This window comes from Capra hircus, chromosome 14, assembly GCF_001704415.2.
Source record: "Capra hircus breed San Clemente chromosome 14, ASM170441v1, whole genome shotgun sequence".
NCBI lineage: Eukaryota > Metazoa > Chordata > Mammalia > Artiodactyla > Bovidae > Capra > Capra hircus.
Genome location: NC_030821.1, coordinates 12,371,613 through 12,387,971, shown reverse-complemented (window position 1 = coordinate 12,387,971; position 16,359 = coordinate 12,371,613). Strand labels below are relative to the sequence as shown.

Genomic DNA, 16,359 nt, shown 5'->3' with positions numbered 1-16,359 from the left:
TATTACTCTACTCTCCAATAACTTCTGGTGTCTATAGAATAGATTCCAGACTTTTTAGCATGGCGTTCAGGACTATTCACTGTAGGGCAAAAAGCTACTTTTGCAACCACTTCTCCCTTAGTGGGAGGTGCCACCCATAATCTCCTCTACTTACATGTGTCTCCTTGGCCACGCCTCTGTTAGTTTGCTGTTTTCTGTCTCTGTCTGTCTTTCTCCCTGGTCAAACTGTGATCTATTTATAGTGCCTATTTGAATACAGCCCAATTTGCGAAGCCTGTTAATATTACTTTTCTTTCTGTATACTTCACATCATGTTACTGGATTTCTTTTTATAGATCATTTATATGCCTACTTCGCATTTCCTCTTCTACTACCTGAGTGTTACGTCACTTAGGTCAGAGACCATGTCTTACTGGCTTTTTCCCAGTGTAATTGCATAGTATCTTCTATAGTTTAATAGCTAAAGAGTTTGACAAATGATTATGGAGATTTGAAGTGATATCACATATTTTGACAGAATTTTCATTTTCCTGAAATCACTTTGTAGATTATCATTTTAAAAAATCTCCTTAGAAATTCTTTTACTACTTTTCACAGTAATGTATGTGTATATATATAGAGAGAGCAATCTTCAAATTAAGCTAAATTTGACTCTAGATTTTCTAAGGTTGTTTTTAATAACAAGTAGATAAGAATTTAAAACGTTTTTTATTTTGGTCAATTTCTGTTTATAATAATGAAGAAGCAAGGTAGGAGGGAGAGGTGAAATTTTACATCCTTCCAAATATTTTATCTTTTAATTTTATTCCAAATATTTTAATTCATTCATAGTTTTTCTCTTTCAAAATTTGATTATTTTATTCTGCCTTTCCTGACCTTGAAAAATAATAATCGGTATGTTTCCCTGGTGGCTCAGACGGTAAAGAATCTGCCTGCAATGTGGGAGACCTGGGTTTGATCCCTGGGTCAGGAAGATGTCCTGGAGAAGGGAATGGCTACCCTCTCCACCATTCTTGCCTGCAGAATTCCATGGACAGAGGAGCCTGGTGGGCTGTAGTCCATGGGGTCACAAAAGAGTTGGACATGACTGAGCAGCCAACATTTAACATATAATACTTTTTGATTCAGCTGTACTGAACTTCCCACCCGTTTAAAGTGGTATGAATAAATGAGAAAAGAAGTCAGATAGATGCCTTAATAATTTGTAATCTCATTAATGTACTTCTTTCTGTAAAATATATTTAGTCTGTTAATTCATACATCTAAAAAAAAATAAAGTATAAGGTAGACCATCATCAACATACCCTTTATCACCGCTTCCAAACAGAGCAGGTAAAACCCTTGTAGACATATGGCTTATTGAATTTCTCATTAAAATTGCATGTCCTTTTCCTTAATGTCATGTAAATGACTCCTTAGTCTAGTGTTTACTGAAAGGAGCAAGTGTGTTTCAGGCACTGTATCAGTTTGAGTGGAAATCTGTGGAGAATAATTTTCATTTAGTTTTCACTGAAATGTGTCCAGTTAAAGGAAAAATGGTAAGAGCTACAAACAAATTTTAATGTTACTGTTAACTTAAAAATACTGTCCTGAATTGGAAATGGTGGGACCAATATTTATGTTGAGATGTTTAAAATAGGGCTCTGTTCTAAAGATTTGAAACTACTTAAGTTTTCTTTCATATATGACAATATGGATGGATTTATTGTTATGAACTGAGATTTGCTTTGTGTGGTGAATTTTTTTCACCATTCCCACATTCACTTTATTATGTGGCATATTTTTTAAAGCAGAAAATGATAACTTTATGACATCTGTAGACAGCACATAGTCTTAAATATATGGTTACTGTTTTCTTTAGTTGTTTGCCTTGTCTCCAGAAAAGGAAGTTCAGCTTGTTTTAGCTGTTGTAGCAGGCATTCTTATTGAGTATCAATTAGTATATTCTGTTTCCTGCAAGTGCCAGTGTGTTTGTCATTGGATACTTTTGTTGAGAAATGTGTTTACTTGTTTATTTTGTGAGTTGTAAAGAAAAACTTGTTTCGGCTTTGAGCTGACTAATTCTTAAAACCAGCCGTTTGTACTGATGTAAAAACCAAAACACTGAGGGGAAGATTGCCGCAATCTTAAATATCTGAGAAATTTTGGAAGCATTTTTGCAAATTTCTCTGCTCTCAAATTTAACTTGTGTGTGACATTTACAGGGATGTTGTGGAGACGATAGTGGTCTCATGGAAGTAGAGGGAGCTCATTCAGCACGGACGATGAGTATTAATGCTGCAGAGTTAAAACAGCTTCTACAAAGCAAAGAAGAAAGTCCAGAAAATTTGTTCCTTGAACTAGAGAAGCTTGTTTTGGTAAAAAAAAGAAAAACAAAAAAAACCAGAAACGAAAACAGCTCCTTCCTAAGACATACTTTCTTCTCAATTTGACTAGTACAAGTTTTCCTAGTGACTTTTAAAAATAGTGAACTCTCAGTTGGGTGTTTATACTCTGAGTTAATGATTTGGAGTGAAGTCCTCCATACTATTATGAATTTTAAGGAGTATATGAAGGCAGTACTTTTTGAATGATCTATTGTTTGAATGCAGAGTGCCCCCTGATACCATTACTTAGAAATAAAATGGCAAGTGTTTTTGGTGTTTGTTTTACTTTAATATGTATAAAATTGCTAATTTCTTGATGGTGTTCCAAATTTCTTAGTAATGGAATACCACCTTTTCTACTAAAGAGTCAGTAGATTATGGGCATACATGTTCAAGTTTTACCTGCATTTTCTTATTCTGCTTTTGTTTGTATCTAGGAGCATTCAAAAGATGATGACAGTCTGGATTCTCTGTTGGACAGTGTGGTTGGACTTAAGCAGATGCTAGAGTCATCAGGTGATCCTCTACCTCTTGGTGACCAGGATGTGGAACCAGTACTTTCAGCTCCAGAATCTCTCCAAAATCTGTTTAACAACAGGTGAAACAAGCAGTGTTTTGTGGTTGAGTAATAGTGGGAAACATGCAAATGGCTGGGATCTAGAAGAGGCCAGCAGATTACTTTCTGTAGGGGCTTCCCAGGTGGCTCAGTGGTAGAGAATCTGCCTGCTGGTGCAGGAGATGCTGGAGACAGAGTTTGACCCCTGGGTCAGGAAGATTTCCCTAGAGGAGGAAATGGTAACCCACTCCAGCATTCTTGCCTGGAAAATTCCATGGACAGAGGAGCCTGGCGGGCTCCGGTCCACGGGGTCGCAGAGTCGGGAACAACTGAGCACACGGCACAGCACGCACACGAGGGCTGGTGAGAAAAAATCTAGACTTTGCAGGCCAAGCTCAGTCTCTGTTGCACACAATTCTATAGCTTTTGCTTGTTTCTTTTGATTTTCTTTAAAAAGCTTTAAAAATGTGGAACCCATTCCTAGGTTGCAGGCTGTACAAAAGCAGGTTGGCCGAATACGGTCATAGTTTACTGATCCCTGGTCTAGAGGCTGTGGCTCTTGATCTTTGGAGCACTGTCCTTCTAGAGATAATGAGTGTTTAATGTGAAATTATTCTCTAAATTTAGAAAAATTGCACATTGGTATACTGTTATAAATTTGGCTTTTTGGAAAGAAAGCTAGGTCTCTGTTTTATTTTATTGAAAAGTCAAAATTTGTTACAAAAGGATTAATTTCCAAGTTGCTAGTTTTTAAGGATACTTAATTCTTAAGTAGTTTTTTTGAAGGAGTCTTTTTAAAAGTGCTAATTTTGCTAATATTTTAGAGGGTAATATTTTTAATTCTGTTGTTCACAGGTTTTACTTAAAAGTTAAGCCAAAATACTTGATTTTGGAATTCTGCTTTTTAAGAAATACTTTTTCTATTCTAGAACTGCGTATGTGCTAGCTGATGTCATGGATGATCAATTGAAATCTATGTGGTTCACTCCATTTCAGGCTGAGGAGATTGATACAGATCTGGATTTGGTATAATTTTATTACTAAATATTTAGGGAAAAATTGTTGATTTTTTTGTTTCTTTGCATGTTGTTAGCACTAAAATAGATGACATATTATATGGCTGTCAAAAGTCTGTCTCAGGACTATACTGCACTGTTTTTATGTCAGATGCCCACTTAATGGCATCCAGAACTGTTTTTTTATGCTGATTTTGCCTCTTTCTAATTAATGGTCTGTATATTTGAGAATGAGGGGAAAATCATGTTTTTGCATAAGTACTCTGAAGCACTTTGGTTTCTTATATTTGTAGGATATAGAATAGTATCCGACAAAATTATAATTGATTTCTGAATTTGGGTTTAAGGAGAGGAATAGGTTGTGGTATCTGCTCTTAATTTGGGGAAATGTAAAAAAGACAGTTGCTAAAGGAATATAGTGCGAATGGGAATTGAATTCTTTACCTTGATACTGAACAGGTGAAAGTCTAAATAAAGATTTTAATGGAGTTTTGCGCTTCTCATAGATGTATTAGGGAGGATGATGGCAGCCACAACTTTGGTATTTTAGGTTTAATTAATTTGGATAAAACCTAAGTTAAACATAATTTTCATTCCTCTGAAAGTTGACTTCGGTTGGAACCTCATTAAATTCATAAAACTTGGGGATCTGTGGTACAGAATTCTTTTATAACATAGTGACTGTACAAGGCTTGTGGAGTATGTTATTTCAGATTCTTTTGGAACAGTTCTGGAGATACTCCATTGTTAATTTATATAGAGAAACCCTGAGTTCTTTGTCAGGGAGCACAGATCTCAGACTAATAGCCGTCCTTTGAGTAAGAATGCTACTTCCCACTCCCAACCCCTGAATTAAAAGCAGCTGAATTCCTAAGACTTCTTTTTTAAACTACCAATGATGTTGCTTTTTGAAAAGATGAAGGAAAGAGGCTGACCTGTAATTTCTTATGAGAATCAAATATAGTTAATAGGAAATTGGAATTGCTATATTCAAATGTTATATTAATAGTTACATTTAAAGTATAATGCTGCATGAACAGCTGCATTTAAGGTCATTTTTCATTTTGTTTCGTTTTTATGACTGCAGGTAAAGGTTGACTTAATTGAGCTCTCTGAAAAATGTTGTAGTGACTTTGACTTACACTCAGAATTAGAGCGCTCGTTTCTGTCAGAGCCGTCATCTCCTGGAAGAACCAAGACGACTAAAGGGTTCAAACTTGGGAAGCACAAGCACGAGACCTTTATAACTTCAAGGTAAAATATACTTTGCTGAAGATCTTGATTGGAATCAAGTAAGGTTATTTATTTTAGTGTAATTTAAAGCATGTGACTATTAAAGGAAAAAAGACACTGATGTAATACTTGAGTCATAGGTATCATCTTGAATTTTTTTTAAAGATAATAATTTGGCCAGGACATACCTGGTCCATTTGTTATATTATTATACTTTATGAGAGTTTAGAAGATTTGAAAAAGAGCGAACTGGGTTATTTCTTAAAAATTGTTAGTCATATCAGTAAAATGTTGAGTACAATCCTTAGCTCGTTTTGTTGTGTTTCCCTGGAAGGTGGTAGGGATATTTGCAAATTTAATACAATTAGGATAAGAAATATTTGATAGTGCAGTTTTCAGTATTGCAAAGATTGATTTATGTTTTCGCTGGAAATGTGTAAAAGAGAGGTGTTCATGGAATGTTTTTGTTTTAATAGTGGAAAATCTGAATACATTGAACCTGCCAAGCGAGCTCATGTTGTGCCACCACCAAGAGGAAGGGGCAGGGGAGGATTTGGACAGGGTATTCGACCCCATGATATTTTTCGTCAGAGAAAACAGAACACAAGCAGACCACCATCTATGCATGTGGATGACTTTGTTGCAGCTGAAAGTAAAGAAGTGGTCCCTCAAGACGGAATACCACCACCAAAACGGCCACTCAAAGTGTCGCAGAAGATCTCATCGCGTGGTGGATTTTCAGGCAATCGGGGAGGACGGGGTGCTTTTCACAGTCAGAATAGGTTTTTCACACCACCTGCTTCAAAAGGTAACTACTTTTTTTTTTTAAACTTTGAATTTTTTATTTTGTTTTGCTGTTTAACCATGTTTTGGTAGTTTCAGGTGAATAGCAAAGGGGCTCAGCCATACATACACGTTTCCATCCTCCCCCAAACCCCTCTCCCATCCAGGCTGGCACATAACATTGAGAAGAGTTCCATGTGCTGTATAACAAGTCTTTGTTGGTTATACATTTCAAATAGAGCAGTGTGTCCATGACCTTCCCAGAGTCCCTAACTGTCACTTCCCCTGGCAACCATAAGTTGGTTTTCTGAGTCTCCTGTTTTGTAAGTAAGTTCATTTGTATCATTCCTTGTTAGATTCCCCATATAAGCGCTATCATATGATATTTCTCCTCTGTCTGACTTACCTCACTCAGTATGACACTCTAATTCCATCCATGTTGCTGCAGATGGCATTATCTTGCTCCTTTTAGTGGCGGTAGTATTCCAGTGTGTGTGTGTGTGTGTGTGTGTGTGTGTGTGTGTGTGTGTGCCTTTTAGTGGCAGTAATATTCCAGTGTGTGTGTGTAATATTCCAGTGTCCATGTTGCTGCAGATGGCATTATCTTGCTCCTTTTAGTGGCGGTAGTATTCCAGTGTGTGTGTGTGTGTGTGTGTGTGTGCGCCTTTTAGTGGCAGTAATATTCCAGTGTGTGTGTGTAATATTCCAGTGTCCATGTTGCTGCAGATGGCATTATCTTGCTCCTTTTAGTGGCAGTAGTATTCCAGTGTGTGTGTGTGTGTGTGTGTGTGTGTGTGTGTGTGTGTAATATTCCAGTGTTCATGTTGCTGCAGATGGCATTATCTTGCTCCTTTTAGTGGCGGTAGTATTCGTGTGTGTGTGTGTGTGTGTGTAATATTCCAGTGTCCATGTTGCTGCAGATGGCATTATCTTACTCCTTTTAGTGGCGGTAATATTTCTGTGTGTGTGTGTGTGTGTCCAGTGTGTGTGTGTGTGTGCACACCATGTGTATATGCATGTATGTGTATATATGTATGTATGTGTATGGGCTTCCCAGGTGGCGCTAGTGGTAAAGACCCACCTGCCAATGCAGAAGATACAGGAAACACAGATTCAATCCCTGGGTCAGAAAGATCCCTTGGAGTAGGAAACGGCAACCCACTCCAGTATTCTTGCCTGGAAAATTCCACGGACAGAGAAGCCGGGAGGGCTGTAGTCCATAGGGTTGCAAAGAATCGGACACGACTTAGCACACACACACGTACACGTACGTACTGCGTCTTTATCCAGTCCTCCGTCGATGGCCATTTAGGTGGCTTCCGTGTCTTGACTATCGTAAACAGTGCTGCAGTGAGCATTGGGTGCACGTGTCCTTTCAGGTCATGTTTTTCTCCAGATGTATGCCCAGGAATAGCATTGCAGGGCAGGGTCAATAGCAGCTCTGTTTTCCATTTTTTAAGGAACCTCCATGCTGTTCTCCACAGTGGCTGTACCAGTTTACATTTCCGTCAGCTGTGTAGGGGGTTCCCTTCTCTCCACACCCTCTCCAGCATTTGTTGTTTGTGGATTTTTTGATGACAGCCATTCTGACTGGTATGAGGTGATACCTCACTGTGGTTTTGATTTCCATTTCGCTAGTAACTAGTGATGCTGAACATCTTTCTCCATGCCTGTCAGACATCTGTATGTCCACTTTGGAGAAATGTTTCTCCAGGTATTGTGCCCATTTTTTGAGTGGATTGTTTGTTTTGATGTTCTTAAATGTTATAAGCTGTTTGTAAATTTTGGAGACTAAGCTAAAGGTAACTGCTTAATATATGTTTTCTAATGAGTTCTACCAGTATTAGACTATTGAATAGAAGTGATTCAAATAAAGTATTTTTTTGTTGCTATAGTTAAGCTAACTCTAGACCAATGGTGCCATTTGCAAAGTACTTTATTGGATAGGAAAAAATCTTTTTTTTAAATTAATTTTTTTTTTAATTGAAGGATAATTGCTTTACAGAATTTTGTTGTTCACTGTGAAAAAATCTTTTTTTAAGTTAACTTTTGATTAATTACATAATTACTGTTGAGCTTAAAAGTCTTGCCTAACTCTTTTCCTATTTGCATTGAGAGTTGTGTGTATCCTTTCTAAATAATATCCATACATTATTTTCACAGTTGTCCTTACCAACAGTTCCCTTACAATTGTTCTGTGTAGTTCACCATTGATTCTTTTATCTACGTGCTTCCTAATGTTATATTTAATCTATTTTCAATGTTTCAAGATTTTAGAAGCTGAATTTCTACAATATAAACTTACAGAAATTATATTTTTCTAGTGGATTGATGACAAGTTTTCATGCTTTTGAGTTGAGAGGATGAGAGCCAAAGAGAATAGATATTTACAGTAATAGTAAACACACAGCTGTGTTAGGAACTATTTTAAACACTTGACATATAATACTCTCATCAACCTCATGAAGTAGCTTCTTTTAGTACCCTCAGTTAACAGAAGAGAAAACTTGTCAGTTAGCTGACCAGGACACAGAAAATATAACAGGCAGAACTAGTATTTGAACCCTGGCAGTCTGGTTCCAGAGCCTCTCCTTCTGACTATATATAATGCTGCCACTCTTACCTGTATTTCATGTACAAAATTCCATATTTCCTCTTCCATTGCTTTTGAAAATTTAAGAAAAACATGTCATATTTTCCTTAATCCAGTTGAAGAGTTGTGGTACAAGTACATTTTGATTGTGTTGTTTATGTTTAGGAAACTACAGTCGTCGGGAGGGAACAAGAGGCTCCAGTTGGAGTGCTCAGAATACTCCTCGAGGAACTTACAATGAAAGTCGTGGAGGCCAAAGCAATTTTAACAGGGGTCCTCTTCCACCATTACGACCACTTAGTTCCACAGGTACACATTCTTCCTTCTTGCTATTGCTGAGGAGGAGGGAGGTGAATCATCCTTTCCAGATTGTTGAAAGTCATATATTTTCATTCTGGGAGAGAATATTTTAGAATGTACGCATATAATTCTGAAGTCTAGGTAATTTTATGTCTGTGAGTGAGTGCCCAGTGTACATATTCTGTATAAATTCTCAAAATTTTAGATTCTGAAGTGTGTATAATCTGAGTGGTTTCATGTTGACTAAACTGAGATTTCTTCATGGAGTATACAGTTTGATTCTTGAACAACACAGGTTTGAACTGCAAGGGTTGTCCATTTTTATAGGCAGATTTTTTTTAACAAAAAATACGGTTCATGGTTTGAAATAAGGATGCAGAGGAACCTCTGGATATGAGGGCCAACATAAATTATATTGGATTAACCCTCAAGTTGTTCAAGGGTCAACTGTATTCTTTTCTGTTACAGGATTATCTTATGTATGTAAGTATATAACCTTTTTTCCCCTCTAAAACATTCCTATATCAAGTCTGAAATTCTCTGGTCAGATGTAGCTTTTGGTTTCAAATGTACGTGTTTTTTTTTTGACCACACCATAAGGCACGGGAGATCTTAATTCCCCTACCTGTGCCCTTGCAGTGGAAGCGCCGATTGTTAACCACTGGACTGCCAGGGAAGTCCCAAATATACATTTTTAAAATAATAGCTTTATTTGAGATGTAATTCTTACGTTTAGACAATTTAACTATTTAAAGTGGTCTTCAACACAGTCACAGAACTTGCACTTGAATATTAAAAGGAGCAAGCAGTAGTCTTGGTTTGAGCTTGGTGTTCCAGTTTCGTATTTATATAATGGGAAAGGAAAGGATGTTGCAACTGAAAATCATATTCTTTCTTTTACAGGCTACCGCCCAAGTCCTCGTGAGCGTGCTTCCAGAGGTCGTGGGGGGCTTGGGCCTTCCTGGGCAAGCGCAAATAGTGGCAGTGGAGGGTCGAGAGGAAAGTTTGTTAGTGGAGGCAGTGGTAGAGGTCGCCACGTACGGTCCTTTACACGATAAATATTCTTGGGAACATCCTAAGTGCATATGAACATTTCATGAGGACAGTAAAAAACAAGACATTGGAGGACCAATTTAGGCTTAGCAGTTACCTGGATACATCTGAGAGAATATTTTTATCTGAAGAAAGCAAATTTTGTTTGATACCTAACACAAGATTTCAATAAAAATCGAAACTTTGTATGTATGTTTGTATATATTTTGTCCTTTTCTTAAATGGCTGTTTAGAAAATTTCCTAGGTTAAAAATGAGCAGTGAAATGACAGTTCTGTTTCAGTGTATATCTCGCCTATACCACAGACGTCCTCAGTACTTTCTCAGCTTATGGTGCCCTTTACTGTTTCAGTTGTATTACAGTATACCCGGGCCAAAAGAAATGTCTAATAATTCCATTTATTAAGCTATTAGGTCCAAACAACAAGAATTTATGTTGTGACCACAAGTAATTGTGGTTGCTACACAATTTCTCAAACCTTAGAATCAGCTTAAACACTGCCAGTATTCTGTTCCACTATGTTTTTTGTGCAGTACTTACCTCAGCTGCTGAAAATGCAGTTTTGCAAAGACATACTGTCATGGAAAGGATGCGGTCTAATACTGAAGAGGTCAACTACCGCGAGCTAGCATTTGTGTCGTATCCAACAGCTGTGTTCCATGCAGAAATTAAAATGTCCTATGGCACACCTGTTAATTTCCTAGGGTAACTGAGTGCACGGTTTTGGAAACCTTTTGGCTGTACAGAAAGAAACACGACATTCTCCTTTACGCTAGTCAGAAATACATATGTGCTTTGTGTTTTAGCTTTATATCTACTTATACTATTTTATTCGGAGACGGCAATGGCCCCCCACTCCAGTGCTCTTGCCTGGAAAATGCCATGGAAGGAGGAGCCTGGTGGGCTGCAGTCCGTGGGGTCGCGAAGAGTCGGACATGACTGAGTGACTTCACTTTCACTTTTCACTTTCATGCATTGGAGAAGGAAATGGCAACCCACTCCAGTGTTCTTGCCTGGAGAATCCAGGGGACGGGGGAGCCTGGTAGGCTGCTGTCTATGGGGTCACACAGAGTTGGACACGACTGAAGCGACTTAGCAGCATACTGTTTTATTATGCAGTTTTTTAGAACCTAAAATAAGGCATATCCTAATACTGTTATTTTGGGAATCAGACATCTAATAAAATCTGTACTTTATATATATAGAAATAAAATGTACACTCTGAGAAAATAGTCATATTTTTCCCAAGAGATAACATACTGAGTTTATATAATTTGGCATAAAATATAGAGTTCTCTTAATGAAGGAGTATATGAATCTCATTCCATCCCTTTCTCACACTGTTTTGTCAAAACTATTTGTGAGTGAATAGATAATTTGCTCGCCAGGAAAACCCTGGAGTAAAGCTCAATTCTAAAGATATTTAAATGAAAGATAATGGAAATCTTTTCATAACTAATGGCCTCAAAAACCCAAGATAACCTAAACCCCTTTTAATCCTGAAACTAATAAACTCATCTCTAAATACACATTTTTCACATTAGATAGAAATTGAAGTTTGTCCCTAATGACTGTCACAAATATATGTAAAAATAATTGTTTAAATAGTATTTCTTGGAATTCCTGGTGGTCCAGTGGTTAAGAATCTGCTGGCCAATGTAGGGGACATGAGTTAAGTCCTTGCCCCAGGGCAGCTAAGCTCATATTCCACAACCGCTGAAACCTTTACGCTCTCGAGCCCATGCTCTGCAACAAAGAGGCCCACACAGTGAGAAGCCTGCGCACTGCAGCTAGAGAGGAGCCCTCACTGGCCACAAGTAGAGAAAGCCTGTGTGCATCAGTGAATGCTCAGTGCAGCCAAAATAAGAAAAAGGAGAGGTAGGTGCTGGGTGATGGTTCTTGTCGTATACATTTAGATTTGTGTGTAGGACCTCATACCTTCAAAAATGAACGGCAGTTTTATGAGTACTTTGCTAGAATGGTTTTATGTGTTATTTGTATAATTTTTTTACATAAGAGATTTTAGAAGAAGTTTTAGTGTTTAGAAATTAATGAAAAACTTGAAATACCTTTGAGGATAAGATACTCTATTAGTAACACAAGGAGTTGACAGAATGATTTGTACTTGTTTTGTAAGAAGAAGAAAAAAATGCCCCGAAATGTTGCTCTGCTTTACTTAGAAGCAGTGTTGCTGGTAGCAATCAGGGTGCGTGAAGCAGCACGAGGTCCAGTTTAGTTTTATTGCTTAATGTAAAAAAATGGCGAAAACATCGAGATTCAGAATGTAGGAACAAGAGTGTGTTTTCTAAGTGTCTACTGAGTTCCATGTTCCCTAGTACAGTCTAGGGAATATAAGGACGAATAAAATGCAGTTTCTGCCCCCCAGAAGCTCAGAATCTAGTAGAGAAAACAATCACATAAGCAAGTTTGTGTGTGTCAAGTTTTTGTTCGTGTCTTTAAAAAAGTAAATAGGTGAGTGTATGAACATGAAACAACTTCAGTTCAGTTCAGTTCAGTCCAGTCGCTCACTTGTGTCCGACTCTTTGCGACCCCATGAATCGCAGCACGCCAAGCCTCCCTGTTCATCACCATCTCCCGGAGTTCACTCAGACTCATGTCCATCGAGTCTGTGATGCCATCCAGGCATCTCATCCTTGGTCGTCCCCTTCTCCTCCTGCCCCCAATCCCTCCCAGCATCAGAGGTGGCCAAAGTACTGGAGTTTCAGCTTTAGCATCATTCCTTCCAAAGAAATCCCAGGGTTGATCTTCAGAATGGACTGGTTGGATCTCCTTGCAGTCCAAGGGACTCTCAAGAGTCTTCTCCAGCACCACAGTTCAAAAGCATCAATTCTTTGGTGCTCAGCCTTCTTCACAGTCCAACTCTCACATCCATACATGAGTACTGGAAAAACCATACCCTTGACTAGACGGACCTTAGTTGGCAAAGTAATATCTCTGCTTTTGAATATGTTGTCTAGGTTGGTCATAACTTTCCTTCCAAGGAGTAAGCGTCTTTTAATTTCATGGCTGCAGTCACCATCTGCAGTGATTCTGGAGCCCCCCAAAATAAAGTCTGACACTGTTTCCACTGTTTCCCCATCTATTTCCCATGAAGTGGTGGGACCGGATGCCATGATCTTCGTTTTCTGAATGTTGAGCTTTAAGCCTACTTTTTCGCTCTCCACTTTCACTTTCATCAAGAGGCTTTTTAGCTCCTCTTCACTTTGTGCTGAAAGGGTGGTGTCATCTGCATATCTGAGGTTATTGATATTTCTCCCAGCAATCTTGATTCCAGCTTGTGTTTCTTCCAGTCCAGCGTTTCTCATGATGTACTCTGCATATAAGTTAAATAAGCAGGGTGACAATATACAGCCTTGACGTACTCCTTTTCCTATTTGGAACCAGTCTGTTCCGTGTCCAGTTTTAACTGTTGCTTCCTGACGTGCATACAGATTTCTCAAGAGGCAGGTCAGGTGGTCTGGTATTCCCATCTCTTTCAGAATTTTCCACAGTTGGAGTTCTTGAATAATCCAGCTAATACATTTCAAGCTGGTTTTATTATGGAGTTTTTGAAGTAAGTATATGTTTAAAATAGCCAAAGGAACAAAAGAAAAGACTTGATATTACAGTTATACCTTGTTAGACCATACATAACATCTTTGGAATTGTTTTTGTATAAAGACTAGTTAGGATGGAAAAGTTATATGCATGTGATTTTTATTTTTAAATTAAAAGGACAGATTGGGAAGTAATGAACAAGACCTTACAAACGTTTATCCTGTAAATTCATGAGCTAGAGAAAAGGATGCAAACTCTTACGTATTGGCAGTGGCCTTGAAAGTAACAGAAATGAGAGAAGAGGACCAGGTGAATTAGAGAGAACTGGAGAAGAGTTGGCAGTTGACACTTCGGCCTTGGCACCAGGGAGAAAGCCAGGAGAGTTAGTTGGAGGTGGTGGCCCTGGGGAGGGCCTGCTGTGTTAAACTACTCTTCAGCTTCAGCTGGTTGCTGCCTTGGAAAACTGACAGATCCAAAGATGATGCATCTTCTAAAGAAATTTCTTTAATGTTTTAAATTTTAAAATTAAAAAAATACTATTTGTGTTTAAAAAACACAAAATTTAGCATCTTAACCATTTTTTAGTGTAGAGTTACATGTGTGTGCTCAGTCATGTCTGACTCTTTGCAGCACTATAGACTAGCCTGCCAGGCTCCTCTGTCCATGGAATTTTCCAGGCAAGAATACTGGAGTGGGTTGCCATTTCCTTCTCCAGAGGATCTTCCCAACCCAGGGATGGAACCTGCATCTCTTGTGTCTCCTGCATTGGCAGGCAGATTCTTTACCACTAGCGCCAACAGGGAAGCCCAGGACCTTTTTTTTTCATTTTGCGCATGTGAAACTTCATATCCATTAAACAGCTTTCTCATCCCTTCTTCTAGCCCCTGGCACCCACCATTTTTCTCTTTTGTCTCTGAATTTGACTCTGTAACTTATATAAGTGGCATTTGTCTTTTTTATTTAGCATGATGTCTACAGTGTTCATCCATTGTGTAACACATAACAAAATTTCCTTCTGTATAAGGCTGAACAATATTCCATTGTATGTATATGCCACATTTTGTTTATTCATCTGTCAATAAGACATTAGAATTGCTTCCACTTGGCTATTATGAATAATGCTGCTGCTATGAACGTGGGGATACAAATACCTCCTCAAGGTCTACTTTGAATTCTTGACTATACACAGAAGCAGGACTGCTGGGTCATATAGTAGTTCTTTTTATAATTTTTTTAGAGCTCTCCATACTGGTTTCCATAGTGCCTGTACCATTTTGCATTTCTACCAACATGAAGATTGTCATTTCTCCACATTCCTCGCCAAGACTTTTTAAATTCAAAAGACCCATTTATTACCTACTTTTGCCAACATGGGGACACCCTCCTTGACAAATGCAGGAAATCCTTCCATTCATTGTAACACTTTGTGCTGAAAACATGTGTTCCCAAGTTTCAGCTGTGAGACCCCTGTTCTCAGCCCTAATTCCTGAACCTCATCTACATTGTCCTGTTGGCTGGGGGCAGATAATCCAATTACAGCTCAGGACTAGGTTGGGCGTGCCCACAAAATGCAGCTCCCCGGACCTCTGGGCTGAAGGACTTAGGACAAGGACCCCAGATGGACACCACTGCCTTGGGGTGACTTCCTTCTCACTGTAACCCCCATCCCACACCCCATGCCGGTCCTCTTTGCTGGACTTTCCGTCACCCTCGGGTTCCCTGGAGCCTCCGGACCCCACACAGTTTCTGCTCACACTTCTGTAACACACTCACCCACCGCCTTTGCACTGCTGATTCACACTCACACTACTGCTTTTCAACGCACCAAAGTGTAACACAACATCATAAGCCTAAAGATCCTTCTTGATCAGAGGACACTCCCAAGGCCACGATTTCCCAGGCTCTGCACTGCCCTTGTGGAGAAGGCAATGGCACCCCACTCCAGTACTCTTGCCTGGAAAATCCCATGGAAGGAGCAGCCTGGTGGGCTGCAGTCCATGGGGTCACTGAGAGTTGGACACAACTGAGTGACTTCACTTTCACTTTTCACTTCCATGCATTGGTGAAGGAAATGGCAACCCACTCCAGTGTTCTTGCCTGGAGAATCGCAGGGACGGGGGAGCCTGGTGGGCTGCCGTCTATGGGGTCACACACAGTCGGACACGACTGAAGTGAATTAGCAGCAGCAGCAGCAGTGCTGCCCTTGAGACCGGCCGAGCTTGGCTACTGTGCTCTTGGGCAGGCAAGCTGCCTTCACTCGGGTGCACTCGGCTGGAGGACAGTGCGCCAGGCTCCCCAGCAGGACTCCCATCTCTGCTTGGAGACCTCATGATAGCAGCGGGGTTCTGGAATGTTCTGTCCTGACATGGGTTCTGATGAGCCACACCTGCAGGTCTCTCCCACTGACCAGCCGCCTAGTACAGAGCCGGGTGCACGGATCTTGGTCTGGAGCGTGATGGCCACTCCTCGCCTATGTTCACAGGCTAAGTCACTGTCCTTCACATGGGAACCACTGAAGCCTCGCTGTGTTCTCGAGGCTTCGAGGCCCGAAAACTGCGGCAAGCTCCAGGGGCCGGAGGTGGACTCTAAGGCGGGCTGTACAGGCCTGTGGCCAGAAAGCAAGACTTTCTTTTCATTTAATAATATCCATCTTAATGGATGTGCTGGTGACACTTAAAGAGAAAGCCAAAAATCTAGATTATTGATGCATAATCAGTTTTCAAGTAAGGCAATTCAAATTAAATAATTTAAAACATTATTTGAGCCTAACTAATGTCTTGGGAAATGGATGGGGAAATATTGTCAGACTATTTTTGGGGGCTCCAAAATCACTGCAGATGGTGACTGCAGCCATGAAATTAAAAGACGCTTACTCCTTGGAAGGAAAGTTATGACCAACCT

The 16,359-nt window shown here is 39.5% G+C and overlaps 1 protein-coding gene across 3 annotated transcripts in view; it reads left to right on the top strand.

Moving 5' to 3' along the window:
- Positions 1-10,092, top strand: part of KIAA1429 (KIAA1429 ortholog) — a 60,450-nt gene extending 50,358 nt beyond the window's left edge. For 2 of the 3 annotated variants that reach the window (XM_005689233.3, XM_018058232.1), the window contains 7 exons: positions 2,205-2,357; positions 2,804-2,964; positions 3,852-3,948; positions 5,026-5,192; positions 5,648-5,979; positions 8,713-8,856; positions 9,751-10,092. In XM_005689233.3, coding sequence (XP_005689290.1) covers positions 2,205-2,357; positions 2,804-2,964; positions 3,852-3,948; positions 5,026-5,192; positions 5,648-5,979; positions 8,713-8,856; positions 9,751-9,905 — 1,209 coding nt within the window. In that variant the 3' untranslated portion in view covers positions 9,906-10,092. The remainder of the gene's footprint in view (positions 1-2,204; positions 2,358-2,803; positions 2,965-3,851; positions 3,949-5,025; positions 5,193-5,647; positions 5,980-8,712; positions 8,857-9,750) is intronic. The other variant, XM_005689234.3, reaches the window with a different exon arrangement.